The following is a 21,566-nucleotide window of genomic DNA, read 5'->3' on the forward strand; positions in this document are numbered from 1 at the left end:
CTTCCCGAGAAGACAAGTCTAATCCATGCTTTTCCTGTGGGCCCACTGTGCATAAGTGTAAATTTTTTAGAAATGGTGAACATGTACATTTTTCGGTTCATTTCTTTTTCTGTTGTATTTCACTATCCACCACTGGAGACTTTCTGACAAGTATTTTGCATCCGACCACTGCCACCACTATCATTACCATGTGCAACGATCAACTTTGGTAGCTTGTGTCCTTTGATAATTTTTTTCTCTTCGATCATTGTACACTCTTGCCATCACACCCTTTGACGCTTCAGTAGTCATTCTTCTGCAAGCATGTTTGCTTTTCAGTATTTGTTGTGTCTCCAAGTGTTTTTTCTCTTTAGTAGTTGTTCCCATTTTTTTCCTCCTCTACAGTTGTTGCACTCTGAGCATTTTTTTGCTATCCTTGTTATGCTCTCCGGTAGTTGCTATGTCTTCATGAGTATTTTTGCTCTACGGTAGTAGTTGTACATTATGACCATTTGTGTCTTCTAAGTAATTTCTTGCTCTCCCGCAACTGTTATTAATAGAATTAAATCAAATTGGTTACCGAGTCTTATGCTTTGAAAACATTTCTTTTTTCTTTTATTTATGGATCATTAGAAAGTTTGCGTAGTTTTTCCATTTTGTTTTTATTTATTATTTTGTGTGGCTTATATAAAGGCTATGTATTGTATTGCTGAGATGCGTAAGACAATACGTAACATTCAATATTAGTTTGTTCCTTTCTCCTCTAAATAGTTTTATCAGTTATGCACTCTGAGCATATTTTTTTACTTTCCAATAGTCACGTTGTCCTCTAACCTCTAAGTTGACCTTATAATATGACTTATCCTCTTTTGGCATCCACTATGTGCCACCAGCTCATCAGCATTTTCACACACTCGCACCAAATTGATGTGTGAAGATTTGTCATTATTTACTTAGTCGGATCCAACAACATGTCTCCAGATCTTGTGTTGATGACATTATTTTTTATCTGAATGGGCTTGTAAGTTACAGCTTGAGAGAGTATTAAAAATAGTGTAGTTGATCATATAAATCAAATAGCTCTACTGTAGTTTAAACCAACAGAATTCATTATATGCCTTTTCAAATTTTCTCTTCTCAACAATAAGCATACGTTCCAGGTCCTGCCTGTGTAAGGATTTGAATACAAAATTCTTGATATACAGTTCGTCCATGCATATAAAATTTGGAAATTAAGCTAATGCATTTCTTCATCAGGCATTGACAGTGAGGCAAATCTATCGAATCAGTACAATGTACTGGGATGACAAGTATGGAACCCAAAGTGTGTCCAATGAGGCAAGTTTTGTTCTTAATTGATTCAAAGACAAGTACTATTGTAGTATTGTACTTTCTTGAGAGTTCTGAACAATATATGGTAAACAGGTGGTTAGTGTAATGAGAGAAATTGTCAGCAAGGACAATCAGAACCTGACCTCAAATTCCTTCTTATTGGATGACGATCTGAGGTACACTACCTTCTCCCATCTAAGTTCTTTTTCACTTGTAGCATTGTATGAATCAATACGATTGATTTCCTTGCTTCTGTGTTTTTCTGGCCAGTTCTTACTTGAATGGGACTTCTGAGTCTTATTCCAGTTCTTTTAATTGAAATTATAATACCGAGAAAAGGCAAGGTCTTCTTTTACGTTTTTTTATAAAAATGGATACTTCTTTTTTACCAGCTATTTTATCGTTAAATGAAGCTTAATATGTATGCCAAGCAGCACAACTCTTATCTGGTGTACTTTGCAGTTCAGTCGGTTGCATTTTTACTTCTTGCCGAATAAGCCAAAATATTTGTCTTGTAGTTTATTTAGAATTTTCAATTGAGTACTGTGACAGTCATGGACGCTAAAATCTAATGCTTATCAGAATTACTGGCTCTTAGACATTTCCTATACTTGACCCCGCGAGGAATAATCAAAACGAATGCACGCATAACAAAATGCTGATGTGGCGTGTTGGGAGAGAGAGAAATATGGACTTTATTCAATTCAGTTAGAATAAAGAGGAGGAAAGTATGCTGGTCATTGACCGCACCTACAACTTCAAAATTAAAATATATGGATAAATTTGCGCTACTCTACAACTTCAAAATTAAGATGTAAACCTGCATATAGGTCGTGCATATTACAAAAAAAAAATTGCGGGTGTGATTCCTTACACATTCGGAAATGGAAATTTAAAATTGCACCAAATTAGTGATAAGGAACTGTATTTTGTCTTATTTAACCTTATTGTTTTTGCTGCAGCATTCCTTTCTCTGCTGAAGACATAGATATGGCTATCCCTGCCATAGATCTTGATGAGATTCATCTTCCAGAATTTGTGTCCGAATATTCCTGTGCTCAGTTTCTTATTTCACATCAGAAGTAAGTGGTCTACGATTTCATGATCGCAACAACTGACTGTGGTTGACAGTTTGGTTCAATATTTCGTCTCTGGATTTTGATGAGAATGCTAATACGGTATCTACATTGGAAACACAAGTTTCTCTCACGTTCCAGTGTGCGCTTGCTGTATATGATGCCACAGATAGATGAGTGATTATCTTGGTTGATTGTAATCTCCCCCTCTAAATTACATATTCAACCAACGTTTTGTAATTACCCGTAGTATATAGATGACACTGCAAGCCTCTATTATTTTGGCTCCCACCCACTTAGTTATATTTATTATTGATTTGATGTTCTATTTTATGTAGGTATGCAATTGTAACTAGGCTATGACCAAAATTAAATTTCATTCATTCATGTAAATATTAACACCATTTAATGTTGCCCATTCGAGTTCTAAATTTAGTTTCACCTTGAGCAATTTGTTTGTGTTTTGAAGCACGGTGCGGAATTTCGTGCCATAAATGCCACTAATTAAACCTATGTAAAGGGCATGATTTTAATCCAATTGGAATGGAGATGATCATTGTTTTGGTTCTGGTTTGATTATTGCGTAAATTGGCAGCGAAAGCACACAATTAGTTCCTTTTTTCAATTTTACTTCCTGTATAAGAAACATATAAGGTTAATCCATCCTTTATCTTGTGGTGGTTTATATTTTTCGAACTTTTGCCAAAATGAAAGAAGAAAATTTGTGGTACTTTAATTTAATATAGCTTAATATTCTTTACATATTTGTGCTCAATTTTCATTATTACACAACGCCACAAGTAATGGAAACAATAATAGAAATCAAATGAATTAGTTGCCATTCATCCTACTTTAAAATATTTATGCCTCGCTACCAATACTAGTAGTCAAAATGGTGATTTTAAAGGTTACGTATAGGCTGTAAAGTTCAAAATTTAAGAACATATATTTCAAACAAAAAATCAAATTCAAAAAGAACAATTTGTGACTGTACATTTAATAATTGAAAAATAAAATATTTAAAGAACCGAGGCCATTACTACAAGATGTTTCTTTTGGTTTCAACTTTCTATAAAATTGGCAATGCCACGAAAAAAATTTATGTTAAGTTTTTTTCAAGGGTTGGTAATTGCCCTTTGTCACTTTGGCCTTTGATCGTTCTGTCACAATTCCAAGTACGAAGTTTTAAGATGACCATTAACTATGATATATGTGTTGATTTACCATTATTACCAAAGTGGGAAGCAGAAATGGGAAGCAGAAGAGGGAAGCGTCAGTGCTCTGAGGGCAATCCACATCATATCCTACTGAAGTTAGTTTGAAGATATCGTACGCAAAGACATGTTTTCTTAACAACTTGTTTCCTCCAACAAATAGGAGAGCAAGACATTCATTGAAATAAATAACCTAAATAGTAATGATAACACAGCTTTGTTGTCATCTTTATGATGGATGAGCTGTTTTATTCCCGATGGAGGTACTCGAAATCTTCATGGTTGCAGCAATGGCACAATGCTGCTGTAGATCAGCCAGGGAAAACGATCTCCAGGAAGAGAGATTTTGCAGCGAAGGAGACGATGGGTATGCACCAGAAGCCACTCCATTTCTCGGATGAAGAGGTGGTAGTAATGATAACGATGAGGACGATGGTATCGAGTTTGAGCTGGAACCAGAGTCTTCACTTGTAATGCTACTATTGCTCTCAGAATTATTCATGGCAACAGCAAAAGCCAGAGTGCTCCTACTCAAACTGATTGGTCTCTTGCAAATACCACCACCACTAAATCTTAGAGGGTAGCTTCGATTCTTGTCCAAAGCGTGATTCAATGCCATAAAACTCCTACGCCTCCTGCTGTAAGCATTCTCTGGCTTTGCAATGTCTTTCACTGAGGGGGAAGATGCAGCATCAGCCAGGGTGGTGAATGACTTTGACTTGCCATTATAAAACTTTGAGATGCTTCTCCTGACAACCACAACTAATTCATTAATTCCAAACATCATTTGAAATAAGACAAACAACAGATAGATGAAATGTAAGCAACCAGACATTTGTCACATTAAAATTATTTGAAACAGGCTACGTTGAGGGAATGTTTGGTCTCTAGTACCTAAGAAAAAGGGCTTTCGACAAACAAACAATTTGGCCATTTCCATACACGAGAGATCTCCAATAACTTTTTCCTTTTATACCTAAATCTACAGATGCACCTAAAACATAACCCACTCAAAAGGGCATTCAAGTTAAATAGAAATTGTCTTGTTTAGGACAACTACAAGTGACCTAAAGTGTTCTAAGAACACCATTTCAAAATCTTACAACAATTTCATGGAAGACCAGATTCAAATCCAACACCCAAAGACGCAGAAACTCAATGGACAAAGAAGAAAACAAATCAATACAACTGACAGTTTGGCATCCCAGTTCAACTATTTTCCCACAAAAAATGAACATTTCCAACTACTCATCTTCACCTTCAGCTCAATATATTTTTATCTTATTTCTCCTATTTTTATTATATAGATCACTACTCTCTATTTTTCTTTTCTTCCTTCCCATCTCTCCTATTCCCATTCCAATTTGGGTGGATGCTTATCATCTCAGAAAAGAAAACAATAAGCATACAAATGAATCCACTTAACAAAGCAAACAAAAAAAAAACTAATATTATAAAAATAAAAAAGAAGGATCTAAATCTAGTATCATTGGAAGAAAAAAAAGCACCGATCAAAAAAGAAAAAAAAAAGACACGGACATGTAGTTTTACCTTATTGGAAGAACCTCTTCCAAAGTTTCCATAGCATGCAAAGGTCCACGGTAGGCACTTTCCACCTCGTTTTCTCCTCCCTCCACAGATCTCTCCGAAGACACGTCGCTGTTCCTCCCGATCGACGACGACGACGACGTACTACACTCCTCCGCCGCCGCACCTCCCCCCGGCGCGTCCAACAATACGGCGCGTGTCATCATCATCAACTCGCCAAAGAGAAACAAGAACAAAAAACCAACCCAACAAAGAGAAAGAGAGAGAGAGAGAGAGAGAGAGAGAGAGAGAGAGAGAGAGAGAGGAGTTGGAAATGGAATGGATAGACACAAGCACACGACATAGCAATCTTTATAGATTGTTGGCGTATTTATAATTTCGGCAAGAAAAACTGAAAAGGTAATTGGCTTCTAGACTCTTACGTGTTTCTTTCTTTATTTTTTTTTAAGGTTAAAAATGTTGTGGATAAGGTTTGGAACAACGTTGTATGAATTGTTTTGGGTTTTTGTATTATTTTTTATGTTACTTGGCCTTATCCTCTTCTTCCACTTCAAGATAACAAAACGTTTTCTTTTTTTTCTTACTTGGAAATGAGCTGTAAATTTCTACCCAACGGCTTCATAAGCCTCTTATCTACAAAGTCAAACACCTTTTTCTTAATTTACATACTTTTTTTTCATAAATCGTTAAGGATTCATTACCTGACTTTAATTTTCGTATTTTAAAAATTTTATAATTTTCATCCAATTCTCTATTTTTCATGCCGTTATTGTGTTTGTTTTGGACTAATTAAGTTCTAAATTTAACCCGTTCTTTCTTTTTATAGTATTGTTAAAATACTTAAATATAGGTGGATGTGTGAATATGAAACTCAAATTATTAAAAAGAAGTTATGATAATCGCATATTGGGAATTAAAAGATGGTTAAAGTTATAATTTTCTTAGTTATTAACTAAATTTCATGAAAATTATTTGGTCCATTTGAAATTGAGTTTAAAATTGTTAAATAAAGTTTTGAGTTTAATTTTTCAAAGATAACAAAATTTAATTAGAAAATGAATATACGAGGGGTTTTTGTATAGGAAGTGTGTATTGATAAATTCATATAAATTTTTGAATTTTTAAAACAAAATTAATAAAAAAATTATTCAGATTGCTGAGGATTATATTATGTTCAATATTACAAAAATATCATATAATGTCATTGTTTTTTGTCTTTCACGTTGGATTTGAGATCAACATCCACGTCGAATTTAAAAAATTAAATTCGACGTTAATCAGATTGACATCGAATTTTGTTAATATTCGACATTAAGCAATTTTTTTTTAAATAATTGTAATTATTTTTTACAACTCTAGAAAACCTGAAAAGTAAAAAAACAACAAATTTCAGTTTTTGGTATTTTATAAAGCATGAACTATGAACGTGTAGTATAGTATCAACAACAAACAACAATAACAAACAACAAACAAGTTCAATCAAACAATAACAACAACAAACAAGTTCAACCAAATAACAACAAAAAACAACAACAAACAAGTTCAACAAATAAGTTCTTCAAAACAAAAACGAAAACGAAAATTAACCTTCAAAAGGTGGGTTCGTCGGAATAAAGTGTTTTCATCAGTGAGAGAGAAAGCATAATGCGCTTATGAAGAACAAGAACATGAAAATAATCGGTCAAAACAACGAAAATTATACATAAAGTAGTTAATTAACATGCATTTATATCAAATGAATGAAAGATTACATGTGATGGTCGTGAAACTTCGTTCGAGAAAAAGTTTGAGAAGAGGAGAGGATCTTGTGCGCTAAGATAAAGTGAATGAATTTTCAATCTCCCGCTCAAATTAAAAAGGATAAACTTTTGGTTGACAAATAATACGTTGAAGCTCCTACAAAATTATACGTCGAAGCCCTTACAGAATTCGACGTATTATTTGTTGTTTAAAAGAAAAAAGAAAAATGAATTAAAAAGGGTGACTCTTTGGCTTCTGACCGACAAATATTACGTCGAACCCCTACAGGATTCGACGTACTATTGGTGGTTCAAAAGAAAGAAGAAAGATAATGACGCATTGGTTTAAATAATTACCATCATAGAACGTCGAATTGAATGGGGGTTCGACGTTCTACAATTGCATTTATTTACAAAAATGTCACCGGTCATTTTTAACGTTGGTTATTCCGTGGTTGGACGTTGAACGTGTGACGTTATATGTTGTTTTTGCACTAATGCTGGTAACATATTGCATTTTGATGTAGAATATATTTAAAAGTAATTATCTAATCAATATTTATATAACTATTTATATAAGAAAATCATATTTTTGGAATTTACCAAAAACACCTAGTATGATATAATGACATATGTCTAGTTTTTTTTTAGTCATTCGTTCGTTCAACTCCTTTTTCCATTTAATTTTTTTTGCTTCTTTTTATTTTTTTAACTTACATTACTAAACCCTAAATCTTTCATGTTCTTATTTAGTTATCATGATCTTGAAGTTTAGGTTCAATATGCATTATTAGGTTCCAACTTCTTCTTTTGCAAAGTTTGTTCTTCTATTTTTTTTAGTATCAATTTGAAGGTACAAGTCTTCTTTAATTACATTTCTTTTTATCTCATGATTATGAAAGAAATTGTTTTAGCTTGTTAGTATGTTGTCTTTCTTAGTTTCGTTTTTTAGTTTTCATAGTAAAGATTTTTAGCTATTGTTTGGATAGGATGGCCAGACTGATCGAGATGAACGGACTGACCGGGATGGACGAGTTGACTAGGATGGATCAGGTTAATTGGATGGCAAGGATGGACAAGTTGATAGAATGGTCGAGATTGAACGGGTTGACCGATCTAGCCAGGCTAGCCTGGATGGCCAGGATGGACGATATGACTAGATGGTCGAGATGGATGATATGATCGGTTAGACGAAATGGATAGGTTGACGAGATATCAAGATGGACAATATGAACGGGTTGACGAGATGACTAGGCTGACAACTGGACAGGTAGGATTCCAAAATCTATGAGCATAGTCTTGGCTTTCTGACCGTGACCATGTTTATGAAATTGAAAAATTCAAGAAAGTGTGCAGCTTTTTTATGACTTGAAATCTTCATCAGTAAATGCTTTTTGCTTTTTGATTGGAAATGAATGTATTAATGAAATGTAAGTATTAGTTGCTTCCATTTTGGTGTTTTATTAAGCATGTGTTTTTGTTATATATGTATTTTTTGTTTCAATTTATTTTGTGAATTATTTCTTGGTATTGAGGATTTTGTTTTTGTGTCAGACATTGATATTTTGTTGCGACAGTGATTGATTTAAGAATGTGAAAATGTTCTTTTAGCTTTTGCCTTTATGAAAGACTTTAACAATGACTTTGATACCATGTTAAGAAGTAGACTTTAAACCAAACTCAATCCCATAAAAACGGTTTGTAAGATGAGGTTTGCACCCACATGTATACTCTAAATTAGCCTTATCTTTAGTCGATGTGAGATTTTCAACACACTCCTCTCGCACTGAGGTATATACATCTCGTGCGAGGGATTAGACATTAATGGATAGTCCAATAGCAAGTGGAACAATGTGCCCAACAAAAAACAAATTTTACTAGGATAGACTCTAACAATGGCTTTGATAAAGAAGTGGACTTTAAACCTAACTCAACTCCACAAAACTGGTTTGTAAAGTGGGGTTTGCACCAACATATATATATATATACTTTAAGTTGATCTTATTTCTAGTCAATGTGGAACTTCCAACATAGCTTATGTTAGATTGAAATGTTGTTATAATGGTGAGGTATTTTGTTATTGATGAGTGTTGGTTGATTGTTAGAGACATTTTGTTTATAATTGTTTCCTCCCTCACTCATTAGTGTCCTTAATGAACTTATTTATTTCTTATCCTTTGACAAAGTTATATCTGAAACATGTTTGCAAGTTTTAAGCTATCATGTCTCTCCCTATGGTGATGATATTTATGTTTTATTATTAATAGTTCATTAATATTTACTACACTATGGCTCTTCATGCATTTTTTGGTTATGAACCACATTCAATTTTGTCATTGAAGTTATTGCATAAGTTGACAACACATGTTTTGTCTTTTCATCCTTTTTTGATAATTGAAATTTTTATTCTTTTACATATAATATTATAACTAATGCCAAGTTATATTCTTTTTATTCCTTTTACGATCACTAACATGAAATGTGGCAAGTTGACTTCCCAATAACACTATTAAGGTGAAAAACATACTATGATAGTTATGAATTCTCAATTTTGTTTCAACATGTCAGGTTGGTATCTTTCTTCTTTATACTATCTCAATTCTTCTTTCTTTTTTGTGATGGAAGAATGATCATTTTTGCTTCCTAAATTTGCATAGCTCAACTTTATGATAATATTTTAATATTGTAATTGAACACTAGCAGGATGAAGGAATGATCGGGATGGTCAAACTGACGAGATGGTCAGAATGGACGGGATGGACAAACTAACAGGATGACCGAGATGGATGAGTTGGTCGGGATGTACGGGCTAATGAGATGGTCAGGATTGATCGGTGACAAGATGATCAAGATGGACGAACTTACGATCTGGTCAGGCTAGTCAGGATGGACGAACTAACAGGATGAACAGGTTGGCCAATGTGGTCAGGTTGACCAATGTGGTCAGGTTGGACAGGATAACCGGGATGGACTTAATGGACGAGCTAAGAGGATGGCTAGGATGGAAGGGATGGACATCCTGACCGAGCTAGATGGGTTGGACAGACTGATTAGGATGGATAGGCTGACTGGATGGACGGGGTGAACGGGATGGACGGACTGATGGGATAGCCGAAATGGATAGGTTAATTGACTAGACAAACTAACATGATAGACGGACTGACAAGATGACTGAAATAGACGGGCTGGCCAAGATGGACGGGCTGACAGGATGGACAAGCTAACGTGATGCCTGAGATAGACCGAACTAACGAGATGACTAAGTTGTAAAGAATAAGGTTCTATTTCACTTCATGAAAACCAAATTAAAATAAAAAAAAATAGATAATTGATTTTAAAATACTTGTGATATTATTATTGTTCGAATGTGTGACTTTACGTGATAAATAAGAGTATAAAATAACTTTAAAGTTAAAGTTAAAGTTGAGTTGTGCTTAACATTCACTCTATCTACGATATATATAAGGATGATACATAATATATATAATTGAAGTTTGTATTAATTGTGTTCTTAACATAAAATAAACTATAAAGTTTATGAAACTGTAGTTTAAGATTATGGATAACTTTTAGTTAAAATTTAAGGTAGTAATTAAATTCCAATTACTATATTTAATATGTTTTCTAAACAATAATACTATTAATTGTAAATAACTTACGCATAATAGTGCTAATTAAATTTCAGTGTTATTTCTAATACCATTTAGTTTAAATTATTCATTAGATGTTATTTGACATGTCAATGGTCTTAGGGTGTTTTTAATATAAGAATACCATTTAGACATTTCAAACATGATAAACTATTTCGCAGATCTTGCAAATTTGAAAATTATCTAGAAGAAACATGAAGCTAGAATTTTCAAACTTTTATATCAGAAAAAAAAAATCTCTATCGAAAGAAAAGTAGGCATGGAAATAGAGAGTATATTCACAAATATGATTCTTTTTTATTTTTTGCATAGACATAAAATACAAAAGAGAAGATAAATTATTTGTGTTCTTCTAATAAATTAATACATTGTTTAATGCATCATAACATCCATTTTGACGAAGAAACTTTAACAATTTGACAATTTGCGTGAAAACATATAACTTCATGAAATAATTTTTTAAAATACTTTGAAAAAACCTTGAAAAGGATTTTTGCTTAAAAAAATTAAATTCTACATTTTGGGATAAGGGACAGAAGCTTTTTTATTGTCATAAGAAATGTTTATGGACTTCAACAATGATTAACTTTAATAAAAATTAATAGTCATTAATATTTTCTAATCACATTTTTCTCTACGAAGATAAACTGAAATCCAGTATTCTATTTAAAAAAAAATCAAAACTTATTGCCCCAGTATATTGCTAGATAAAGATAGGGAGAACAACGTTATTATTTGTAAAAATAATTGAAGGTAATCAATAAATATAAAATCATATACAATAATCATGCTATCAAAGCACATTACAGGTCTCCACAATTATTTGGAATTACAAATAATGTGTAGAATAAATACCATTTAGGTTTTGGTCGGTAGGATATAATATATATATATATATATATATATATATATATATATATATATATATATATATATATATATATATATAGAGAGAGAGAGAGAGAGAGAGAGAGAGAGAGAGAGAGAGAGAGAGAGAGAGAGATAGAGAGGAGAGAGAGAGAATGAAAATAAGTCAAGTAAATGAAAATAAAATATATTCAAAAAATAACGAAGCTCAAAATAGTTTGAATTATTTTTAAACAAAATTTTAAGTATATATTTACTTTTAGGATTTATTTTCATGTATTTTATTAATTTTATCGGGACCATAAAGAAATAGACTTTGAGTATTATTGTTGGAAGAAACTTTACTCCATGGAACAAGTCTCGTCCATGTATTACAAGGAAACAGAGATTCAATAAATATACAAAAAATGAAGAAACTCAAGAATCTATTCCTTCCAAAACAAGGAAATTCTTGTCTGAAAAGCACGTTCCAAAATTTCCAATTTTTTTTTTATTTTAGAAATTTAATTCTATATATTTTTTATTTGTGGAATATAACGTTGGATGCAGTGACGTAGGAATGAGATAAGGTGGTGAGAGTTGAAGCTTATCCACAACAACGATAAAAGTGAGGTGGGGTCCACATTTCTACAAATTTAATGATTCCTAAGATAGAGAAAAATATTTGACACGTAGTGAAATAAGCTTTTAAGAGAATACAAGTTTTACATTTTAAGGTATGTTTTTTAAATACATTATATATTATTAATTATTATCTTGTTGTTACTTTTTTAATTTGCATACTATTAATTTAATATGTGACTATAATTACACGGTCAAATTATAAAATATTAAAATATAAACTTTACGTTGGTATAACTTATTCTAATGTATAATTTTGATATAGAGATTAATAATGTAAAAAGTTTTTATATAAAAGATAGATTAAGTTTGAAAATATGAGTTATAAGTTAATTGTTTAATATAGCATCTAATGTTGAGTCATAATTAAGACGGTAAATTTAAAAGGGGAATAGAAAATATTGTAAAAAGAAAAAAAAAATAGGAGGAGAAAGTGACACGAAGGTGAAGGACAGAGAATACACATCATTTCATGATATTGTTTTTAGAGTGTTAGCTTCCTCCACCACCACCAAATACTCATTCCACCACCCCATACTTAATTTGCTCTTCCTATAAAACGGATGTCAACATCCGTTTCACCTTCAACAGATATTGACCTCCGTAAATGGATGTTGACATCCTTTTACATATTTTATATTTTATTTTATTGTTTTTATTTTAAAAAAAAAGCTTCAACGGATGTAGTCACATCCGTTTAATGAATTTTTAAAAAATATTTTAATTATTATTTAAATAATAATACATAAATTAAAGGTTTAATAGGTTCGGAGGTCCTTATATTTGTGGGTTCGTTTCAATTGGGTCCTCCAATTTTGAAAGTGATCAATTTGGTCCCTAATTTAACAAAATTGAGTCAATAATACCCTTTCCGTTAAATGTAATGGACGACGTTAACTTTTTAAACATGTGTGGCATGTTGAGGCATCCTTTTATTTGCAGGTGACATGGTTTTATTTGAAGGATGCTTCAACATACCACATGTTTAAAAAGTTAATGACGTCCATTACATTTAACGGAAAGGGTATTATTGACTCAATTTTGTTAAATTAGGGACCAAATTGATCACTTTCAAAATTGGAGGACCCAATTGAAACGAACCCACAAATATAAGGACCTCCGAACCTATTAAACCTAAATTAAATTAATAATAATTATTTTATTAAATAAAATAATATTAATTTAAAAATAATTAATAAAATAATTTTAAAAAATTAAATAATATTTATATATTAATTTAAAATACAATAAATTAAAAATTAAAAAGAAAAAAAAACTTCAAATGTGGTCACATCCGTTTTAATAAATTTTCAAAAAAGATATTTTAATTATTATATAAATAATAATACATAAATTAAATTAATAATTATTATTTTATTAAATAAAATAAAATTAATTTATAAATAATTAAGTAATAATTTAAAAAAAATTAAATAATATTTATAGATTAATTTAAAATACAATAAATTAAAAAATTAAAAACTAAAAAAAAAGGAAAACTTGAAAGCATGTGGAATGTCGCCACATGACACATCCATTTTAATATATTTATAAAAAGTATTTTAATTATTATCTAAATAATAATACATAAATTAAATCAATAATTATTATTTTATTAAATGAAATAAAATTCATTTATAAATAATTAAGTATTAATTTTTAAAAAATTAAATAATATTTATATATTAATTTAAAATACAATAAATTAAAAAACTAAAAACTAAAAAAAAAAACTTCAACAGAGACACATCGTTTTAATAGTTTATAAAATATATTTTAATTATTATTTAAATAATAATACATAAATTAAATTAATAATTATTTTATTAAATAAAATAAAATTAATTTATAAATAATTAAGTAATAATTTTAAAAAAATTAAATAATATTTATATATTAATTTAAAATACAATAAATTAAAAAATTAAAAAAAAAAACTTCAACGAATGTGGTTCATCCGTTGAAGAATTTTTTCTTCAACGAATGTCGACATCAGTTTAAGAAAAGAAGTGGGGTGTAGGATATTTTAAAATATAAATGATAGTTTTAGAATTTAAAAAAAATGTGATGGTGCAGATAATAATATGGAATGGTGTAGGGAGTAACCCTCACGTTTTCGTTTGGTTTCAACACGTGTATTTTTCAACACGTGATATCGTTTTCATTTGGTTTCTATACTCGATTTCCATTGCTTTTTAATTACACAATCAGGATCAACAAAAATGCTTTTCAAATTTTATTTAAAATTATTTTATCAATTATATGTATAAAAAGAAAGGAAAGGAATGACTAAAACGAAATTAAAAAGTTGGAACATTAATCAGTAATCCTAGATGAGTGAAGAATGTAACATTTTCATGTTTCGTGAAAGATCTAAAATATGTTAACATAATTTATTTAGATATATAACACATATTACATTATATTTATTTAGAATATACTATCATTGCACACTAAATGTATGAATGGTAAAACGATCACATATGCATACTTAGATGCTCCAAGAACTTAGTAAAGACTGTTATCAAAATATATATACTTTTTTTTAGTTGTTAAATATTATCCAACATAAAATTTAAATTATTATATATTAAAAAATCAACTATACTGAAATTTAAAATTTTAATTATTTACCTATAAGTGAAAAGTTTTGGTTTTGCATTGTTTAGTAGAAAGGGAGTTTAAATTAGTATGGAATTGAATCATCAACTAATGGTAAATGAATGGTTATGTTACCTACGCTTCAGTCTTCACGCTCCCTGTTGGCTACCATATGTCAACCTACTCCACGCTCAATGACGCCTCTTCCTCCATCAAGGCCCAACTCAACTCAACCCCTCTATTGGGTTTCTCTTTCACATAATAACCAGCTTGTTTTGGCAATTGCTTCTTGCACCTCATCTTCACCTCACATGCTGTATATCAAATTATTGATCTACTCAAGAGAGTTCATTCATGCTGGTAAGGAGTCAAATAAAATGACTCATTGTCTGGCCAATTGTGGGACTTGACAGTTTATACTATTCTTGTTTGGCAATGGCAACGACCTTCTCCTCCACTCCAAACAATTCCATTTCAAGTTTGGTTTGGTTGATTTGTAATGTATAATGACAAATCATCAGAAATCGAGAAAACGAGTAAAACAACAATCGTTCAAATATTACACCTCAACAATAACACATTACAAGCGACATTATCCAGCCCAAAAATAGCCATAAAATCAACCTTGTGCTAAGTCAACCGAATCTAATCGCTGCTGAGTACAACATTTCCCAACTGTGTCAAACGGGAAATGTTAGTTGAACGCAAGGTGACATAACTTATTTGCTTGAGAAAAGGGGTAAAAAGATTATATAAGCGTTTTTTCCTTTCATTCTCTAAAAGGACTGTACATCTAACACGAGGGATAACATCGAGACGATGAATATAATGATAAAATCAATTGGAACAGAAAATTTTCCGTGAAAATCCAAATTAAGCTATCCTAAAGACTTCTATTCTATGATTTGAAAAGGACGAACCTTGAGAAGTAATGCCTGCAAATGACTTTTTAAAGCGGGTTTAAATCAATTTCAAGAAACCACTGCTTCTAGTATAAGTTAAGGGTATATGCCATTTACCCATGTCCAATTGTCCTTTCTAAAAGTAGGACAACCAACTGGGTAGAAAACGAATCTTTTTAGCACCTCCTAATGATACTCGCTATGTTCGTGCCGATCTCTTTTTTAGTTTCTTCGCACACAGGAACATCTCCAATGTACATGTCAAAGAAAGCCCCTATAAGTTAAAATGATATCATGAGCTCAGTTTCATACTGAAGATAAAAGAAAAACAAATTCAAACTGATGGACTGCAAGCACAGGTATTTGAAATGACTTACGGCACAAATCTTTGCTGTGGACACTTCCTATCTGATTGTCACCAACTGCACAGGTAAAAAAACGAACACTTCAGTTCACACAACACAGAGAAAAGACACAAAACATGAGTTTAATCACCGTTTTCCCAGAGGCAAACAGTATAAATAAATTTATTTTCAGTAGTGCTGTCAAAATGGATTGTAACCCGTGAGTCAACCTGGCTCACCACGGGTTTGAGCCGGGTTAGATTTGAAAAAAATATAATTTTTTTATGCGGGCTAGTTTTCAACCCGGCTCACTTAGAATCCGACTCACCGGGTTGAACCCGGGTTGACTCACCAACCCACCTAATTTAATTTAATTATTTATTATTTTGTGTTTCAATATTATTAGTTAGCATTTTTTTATTATATATATTGTAGATGGTGATAAAGAAGATATTTCAAGTCAGAAAAATATTATAGATTTATCTATTTAAGACTCTAATATTATAAAGAGACAAGTGATACAAAAATTAACAATATTAAAAACTTATTTGTTCGTCTTTTGTACATGTTTTTGGATTACGCTTTGATTGTATGATATTTTTTTTATTTTGAATTGTCTTTAGAGTTTAACATTATTTTAGAGTGCCATTTATTTAGATTTGAAATAAAAAAATTGTAATTTTTTATTTTAAAAAAAAATTATAATTAAATGAGCTAGTGAGCCAACCCGTTTAACACACCAACTCGTGGTGGGTTGAGCCGGGTTCGAAGCTCGCTAATAAGTGAGCCGAGTTGGGTTGGCTCACTAAGTGACCAACCCGTGGTGGGCCGGGCCGGGTCGAGCCGGGTTACCCGTTTTCACAGCTCTAATTTTCAGAAGTCAAATACGTGTTGAAATATATAACTCACTTTTAGTGATCAGACGCCCATCAACTGTTTGTTTGAACTCAATTACTGTTCCCTGCAACATTGTAATATATCTAATGTAACCCTGACATCATTAGTAATTTAGTAAACCAGAAAAGAAACATACTGATAAATTATTTACCAAAGGTATTGAGATATTCTCTTCGAAGTATGAACCAAATGTCTCTAGGCAATGAAAGTCCGTGGAAGGATTTGTCTGACCAAATATGGGGTTCAAAGGGCGTTAAAACTAGAACTAATACGGTGTTAAAACAACAAAATAAAAAACATTTTCCTACATAGATAGAGTACCTTTACTAATCGAGCTCGAAGTGATTTTTCAAAAGCACTGTAATAAAAAATACCAAAACAAATCAGCAGCATGTTGCTTTACCATGTACTTTTATAATCAATTGTATAGCCTAACATCTCTATAGTAAGGCAGCACCTGGTAGGATGGGCTCCAGACCCAAAATTAAGTGGCCAAAAAGATCATATCGCATGGGACTAAGTTATTTTAATTATTTAATATCCTTTTTATTCCCTAAAGCTTGATGATGACAATTGTATGGTCGTCATCCGATTAGGTTAGTTGTAGAGTTATTGTTCTTTTGTAATTTGGGTTATGAAGAAATGAAAATTTTGTAATTAGAAGAGAATCACACCAGGTTTTTTTATAAACTCGTCCTGTAGTCCCAAAAGTTACTCAAATCTAAATTAACTAAATCATTTCTAATTCAAACACGGTTCAGCAAATTCTTAATGGGAAAAGGAAAATTACTCAGTATTGAGACATCGAGATTTGTACAACAGCAATATGCAAAACTGAGATTTGGACAATTTTATAAGAGACAGAAGAAAAAGAAAACAAACAGAAGAGAATATTTCTTCAAAAACAAAGGGAAAGAAAGCCAAATCTAATTGTGAAAATATAATTTTAAATCACACTTTTCAGAAGATAAAACTATTACTTACTTTCTCACACTGTTAATCTTCATACCCCTGCAATTTACAACAAGTCTAACAGTCATGTTGATATCCTCCCTGCAATGGTAGAAAACAGAAAAGTTCCGTCAAATTTAAGATTAAATTCCATAAACACGAAACCAACCAATTGCTTCTTTAAGTTAGCAAAGCTTAGAAGTAGATAATATTTATCTAAATCCAGCTTCACGATATCCAATTGATTAAATCAACTTAGTTATAAATTACCGACAATGTTCATAAAGACCTTCCCAAACTTTCATATGTACTTTATAATAATCAATGCAGGACTAATTTCCATCACTGATAAGAAAAATCCTTCCCCAATAACATGTTATAGATTTATCAAAGATATGATGTTTGAGACCTGAGAAGATCCTGGTAGAAGTCCTGATGGTTATTCAGTTCATCAGCAGAAATTGATGCATATTTTGGCCCCAATTTCTTACAGAGGGAGTACGGATGAATATCTGTTAAAAGACCAAGAGTTACAGAAAATGAACCAATAATAATCTTTGTCTGTTCGAAAGGAAGTAGAAAATATTCAAGTAATCAAGAAAGCTTACAAACTCCAAAAGCATAGACTTTCAGTGACTTGATTTTAACAATTGTCATGGTTCTGGATCCTGTTCCAACCAGGACCTGAAGCAGATTTAATTGATCAGTTTATCTAAAAAATATTAGGTAAAAATGGAATCTCAACCAAAGCATGTAATACCATAATAGGCAAATAAATTAATTCAAAAGGAATTGGAAAATAGAAACAAAAAAAAAATTACAAGATCACACCACTGACAATACTCGGATACTACTTATACTACTCGGATACTCTTACACCCAAGTACCTATTCCGTAAATCACCACATGTGGCTCATGGTTGAATTTTGGCTTACAGGATTGAAGTTGGTGGATAATCAGTTATCAGTTATTTCCACAATTATAAGTCAGTAAGTTCAGATCCTTCTTCTAACCCTCCCTCTATCAGTCTATAAACCGTAGTATAGCACTGTCATTTTCATTTCTTTTCTTCTTTCTGCATATTTTTTTTATTTCCTCAAAATATATATCCACAATTTTCCATCATTTTCCCTCAGCCTTTTCCATCAAATCAATTTCAATCATTCTCAAAATTCTATTTCAAATCTTGTTATATTTTTTATTCATGATTTACATTTGCGATTGTTTGTATCACAATGTAATGATCTTTGGTGACTTAAGATGCCCCAAAGGTAAACATCAGATCCTTTTTCCAATTCACTCTGTCAGTCCAGAAACGATAGAATAGCAGTGTCATTTTCATCCTTCTCATTTCTTCTTCCTGCATCTTTTTCATTTCTACAGAAAATAAACCCAAAATTTTCCTTCATTTATCCTCAGCCTCTTCCAACAAATTATAAAATCCTGTTCTATTTCTGACTCATGACTTACATGTAGGATTGGTTAGTATCAGAATAAAATGCTGTTTGGTGGCCTACAGAGCCCAAATGCAACAGACCTAACAATAAATCTAGTGAAACTTATTTCAAATAAAAAATTTCAGCTCCATTTCACTTATAATTCTAGCAACATTTGTTTTTCTTGGGTCATAAACCATTGAGATACAGGAATAAGAATATGCCTAAAGAAAATTCTACTAAAACTTCTATTCAGCAATGAATTTTAGATTTTCATTCTCGTTAGCCAATTGTGACTACAGCATAAATAGTTGCATTTTTCAATTAGTGTTCTTTATATTTATTAACATGAGATGCATTGTTCATCCCAAAAGTTGGAATGCTACACATCCTCCACCTGGGATGTACTGCATATGGTTCATTGTTGAGTTTAGTTAGTTCAATAGTGAAGTTTTATCTATAAGCTAAAATTAGCTTATGTATAATTTATTTGTGGAAGTTTTCTCATATTAGCTTCTCCAGAAGTTAATTTTTAATAAACCAACTTTTACTTATAAAGAAGTCTATTTTATTTTTCTTTCTTAGTCCTATAAGTTTTTATGGAAAGATTTACCTGAATAGTTCCTACGTATTTGATAGCCAGCATTTTTTTTAACTACTAGACATCAATCATGCAAAAATCTAGCAAAAAACTCTTAACTAAAAGTGTAAAAGTTGCATGGAGCACACAAAACCCTACGTACAAAACAGCATAAGGCCCAAAAGACCAGAAGAGAACTTTGCAAACAAAATATTAACCTCAGAGTTGAAGCCAAAATCCTTCTCTCCAGCAAATATATTGTCTAGAACCAAGGGAAATTCAATGCCAGTTTTAGGCTCAACTGCAGGTTTTGATTGGTTCAACTCAAGATACGACAGGAACGGACACCCTTGGCATTCAACCTCCTTGGGCACTTGGTCAATGGTTCCATACATTTGCATATCAGGACTCTGCAATGGGCTAGCTAGAACATTCGATGACCTATATGCAAAAAAAAATAAATAAGAAGAAGAAGAACAAACTTACATTTCACAAACCGAAGAAAGAAAATGACAAGCAAAGCTAACCTATGCTTGAATTGAAGAATAGAATAAATTACAAATCATCTTAGGTATCATTTTTAAATTATTACTAAAAAATCCAAAAACTTAACTCATCATCAGATCCTGTAATTGAATTGCAATGTAATTAGCAGTGCATTTTAATCAAATTCTAACCATATTTCATCTAACATATCCCAGAAAATCAATAAAATTAACATCTCAGTTTTCATAATGTTCCATACAAGTTTTGAAAAGGTGGAACCAACGCTGCAGCCAGCGACAGAATAGGTAACGACCGAAGCCTCTTCGCTTCACTCCAAATCATCTTCATCGCCAAACTCGATATCTTCCCCAACTTTACAGACGCAAACGATTTCCTCTTCGATCGAAACGGAAACCCGAACAGACTCACATTCGTCGCCACGGCCTTAACCTGCGCACTACCAAACCGAGGAGGAGGAGGAGGTGGAGGAGAACCGCGCAGGGAACACGCCACATTGAAACTCGACGTGCGTGAGAGCCACACCAGAAACGCGCCGGCGAACCGCGACACGTGTCCCAAGGCTTCTCCGATCGCGAAACTTCCAGGATTGTTGGCCAGCGAATGCATGCAGCGCGAGCTCAGAGAATTGCGGAGCATGAATGGCTCCAAATAGGTGAACACTTCGGGATCCGAGTACAGCGACGGCAGCCAAACGAAATCGTTATTCATCGCGACGCACAACGGCGATCAGTTCAAGAACCTGCGAAGCGAGTTCTCGCGGCGGCGTTTGAGAGGGGAATGAGAAAACTGAAAGGGAGAGAGACAAAAAGATTCTGTTTGGTTGGGATCGGAGAATAATTGAATGCTGAGGTTGGGCTTTTCGCGAGTGGCGACGTGAATTTTGGCGTTGTTGTTATGTCTGAAGGAAGGAAATGAGAGAGAGAAAGGAAAAGGAAAATGGAATTAAATAAGAGAAGGGAATATGCTTTGGACAGGGAAAGGGGAGAGAAGAGAAGTCAAGGAGGATTCAACCCAAAAGCGATCTTTAGAGGGTAAAAATGGAAAAGGTGGAAATTGTGGAGTAACTTTTTGTGCTTTCGAAAGGTGTGAATAGATAGCAAAAATATTTCTTTTTACACATAAAATATGCTAGGGATAGATTGTAAAAATGGATATTTATTAGTTATGTATAATAGGTATTTTAATAAGTTTTTATAAATGGGTGGGATATAATATCATATTACTTGTATTTATGGATATTTATTAGTAAAAAATTAAAATTAATTTATATTTTTTAAGTTAAATTTAATTAAAATTAAAATTAATTTATATTTTATTATATT

General features: G+C 32.0%; 3 protein-coding genes across 7 annotated transcripts in view; 1 reads left to right on the forward strand and 2 right to left on the reverse strand.

Annotated features, from left to right (window-relative positions):
* The window catches only part of LOC108337462 (myosin-15), a 40,400-nt gene extending 37,582 nt beyond the window's left edge, over window positions 1-2,818 (forward strand). For all 3 annotated transcript variants that reach the window (XM_017573994.2, XM_017573995.2, XM_052880323.1), the window contains 3 exons: window positions 1,237-1,317; window positions 1,405-1,487; window positions 2,274-2,818. In XM_017573994.2, coding sequence (XP_017429483.1) covers window positions 1,237-1,317; window positions 1,405-1,487; window positions 2,274-2,397 — 288 coding nt within the window. In that variant the 3' untranslated portion in view covers window positions 2,398-2,818. The remainder of the gene's footprint in view (window positions 1-1,236; window positions 1,318-1,404; window positions 1,488-2,273) is intronic.
* An 851-nt stretch (window positions 2,819-3,669) lies between these two features.
* LOC108337464 (protein OXIDATIVE STRESS 3 LIKE 1) lies at window positions 3,670-5,493 on the reverse strand. Its single transcript, XM_017573996.2, has 2 exons — window positions 5,153-5,493; window positions 3,670-4,350 (listed from the first exon to the last, which is right to left on the reverse strand). Exons 1-2 carry the CDS (start codon window positions 5,356-5,358, stop codon window positions 3,831-3,833), a joined length of 726 nt encoding a protein of 241 aa, XP_017429485.1. The 5' UTR covers window positions 5,359-5,493; the 3' UTR covers window positions 3,670-3,830.
* A 9,671-nt stretch (window positions 5,494-15,164) lies between these two features.
* Window positions 15,165-21,230, reverse strand: LOC108336391 (fatty-acid-binding protein 2). 3 transcript variants are annotated; one of them, XR_001832857.2, is made up of 11 exons: window positions 20,483-21,230; window positions 19,956-20,178; window positions 18,330-18,405; window positions 18,131-18,233; window positions 17,755-17,823; window positions 17,092-17,128; window positions 16,922-16,996; window positions 16,783-16,834; window positions 15,907-15,951; window positions 15,548-15,803; window positions 15,165-15,302 (listed from the first exon to the last, which is right to left on the reverse strand). XR_001832857.2 is itself a non-coding variant. In XM_017572830.2 (10 exons), exons 1-10 carry the CDS (start codon window positions 20,950-20,952, stop codon window positions 15,706-15,708), a joined length of 1,248 nt encoding a protein of 415 aa, XP_017428319.1. In that variant the 5' UTR covers window positions 20,953-21,230; the 3' UTR covers window positions 15,361-15,705. The 3 variants fall into 3 exon arrangements, 2 of the variants coding, with proteins under 2 accessions (XP_017428319.1, XP_017428320.1); XM_017572830.2 differs by lacking the exon at window positions 15,165-15,302 and having other exon boundaries at window positions 15,361-15,803; XM_017572831.2 differs by lacking the exons at window positions 15,165-15,302; window positions 16,783-16,834 and having other exon boundaries at window positions 15,361-15,803.
* Between the last annotated feature and the right edge of the window lie 336 nt (window positions 21,231-21,566).

This window comes from Vigna angularis, chromosome 7, assembly GCF_016808095.1.
Source record: "Vigna angularis cultivar LongXiaoDou No.4 chromosome 7, ASM1680809v1, whole genome shotgun sequence".
Taxonomy (NCBI): Eukaryota; Viridiplantae; Streptophyta; class Magnoliopsida; order Fabales; family Fabaceae; genus Vigna; species Vigna angularis.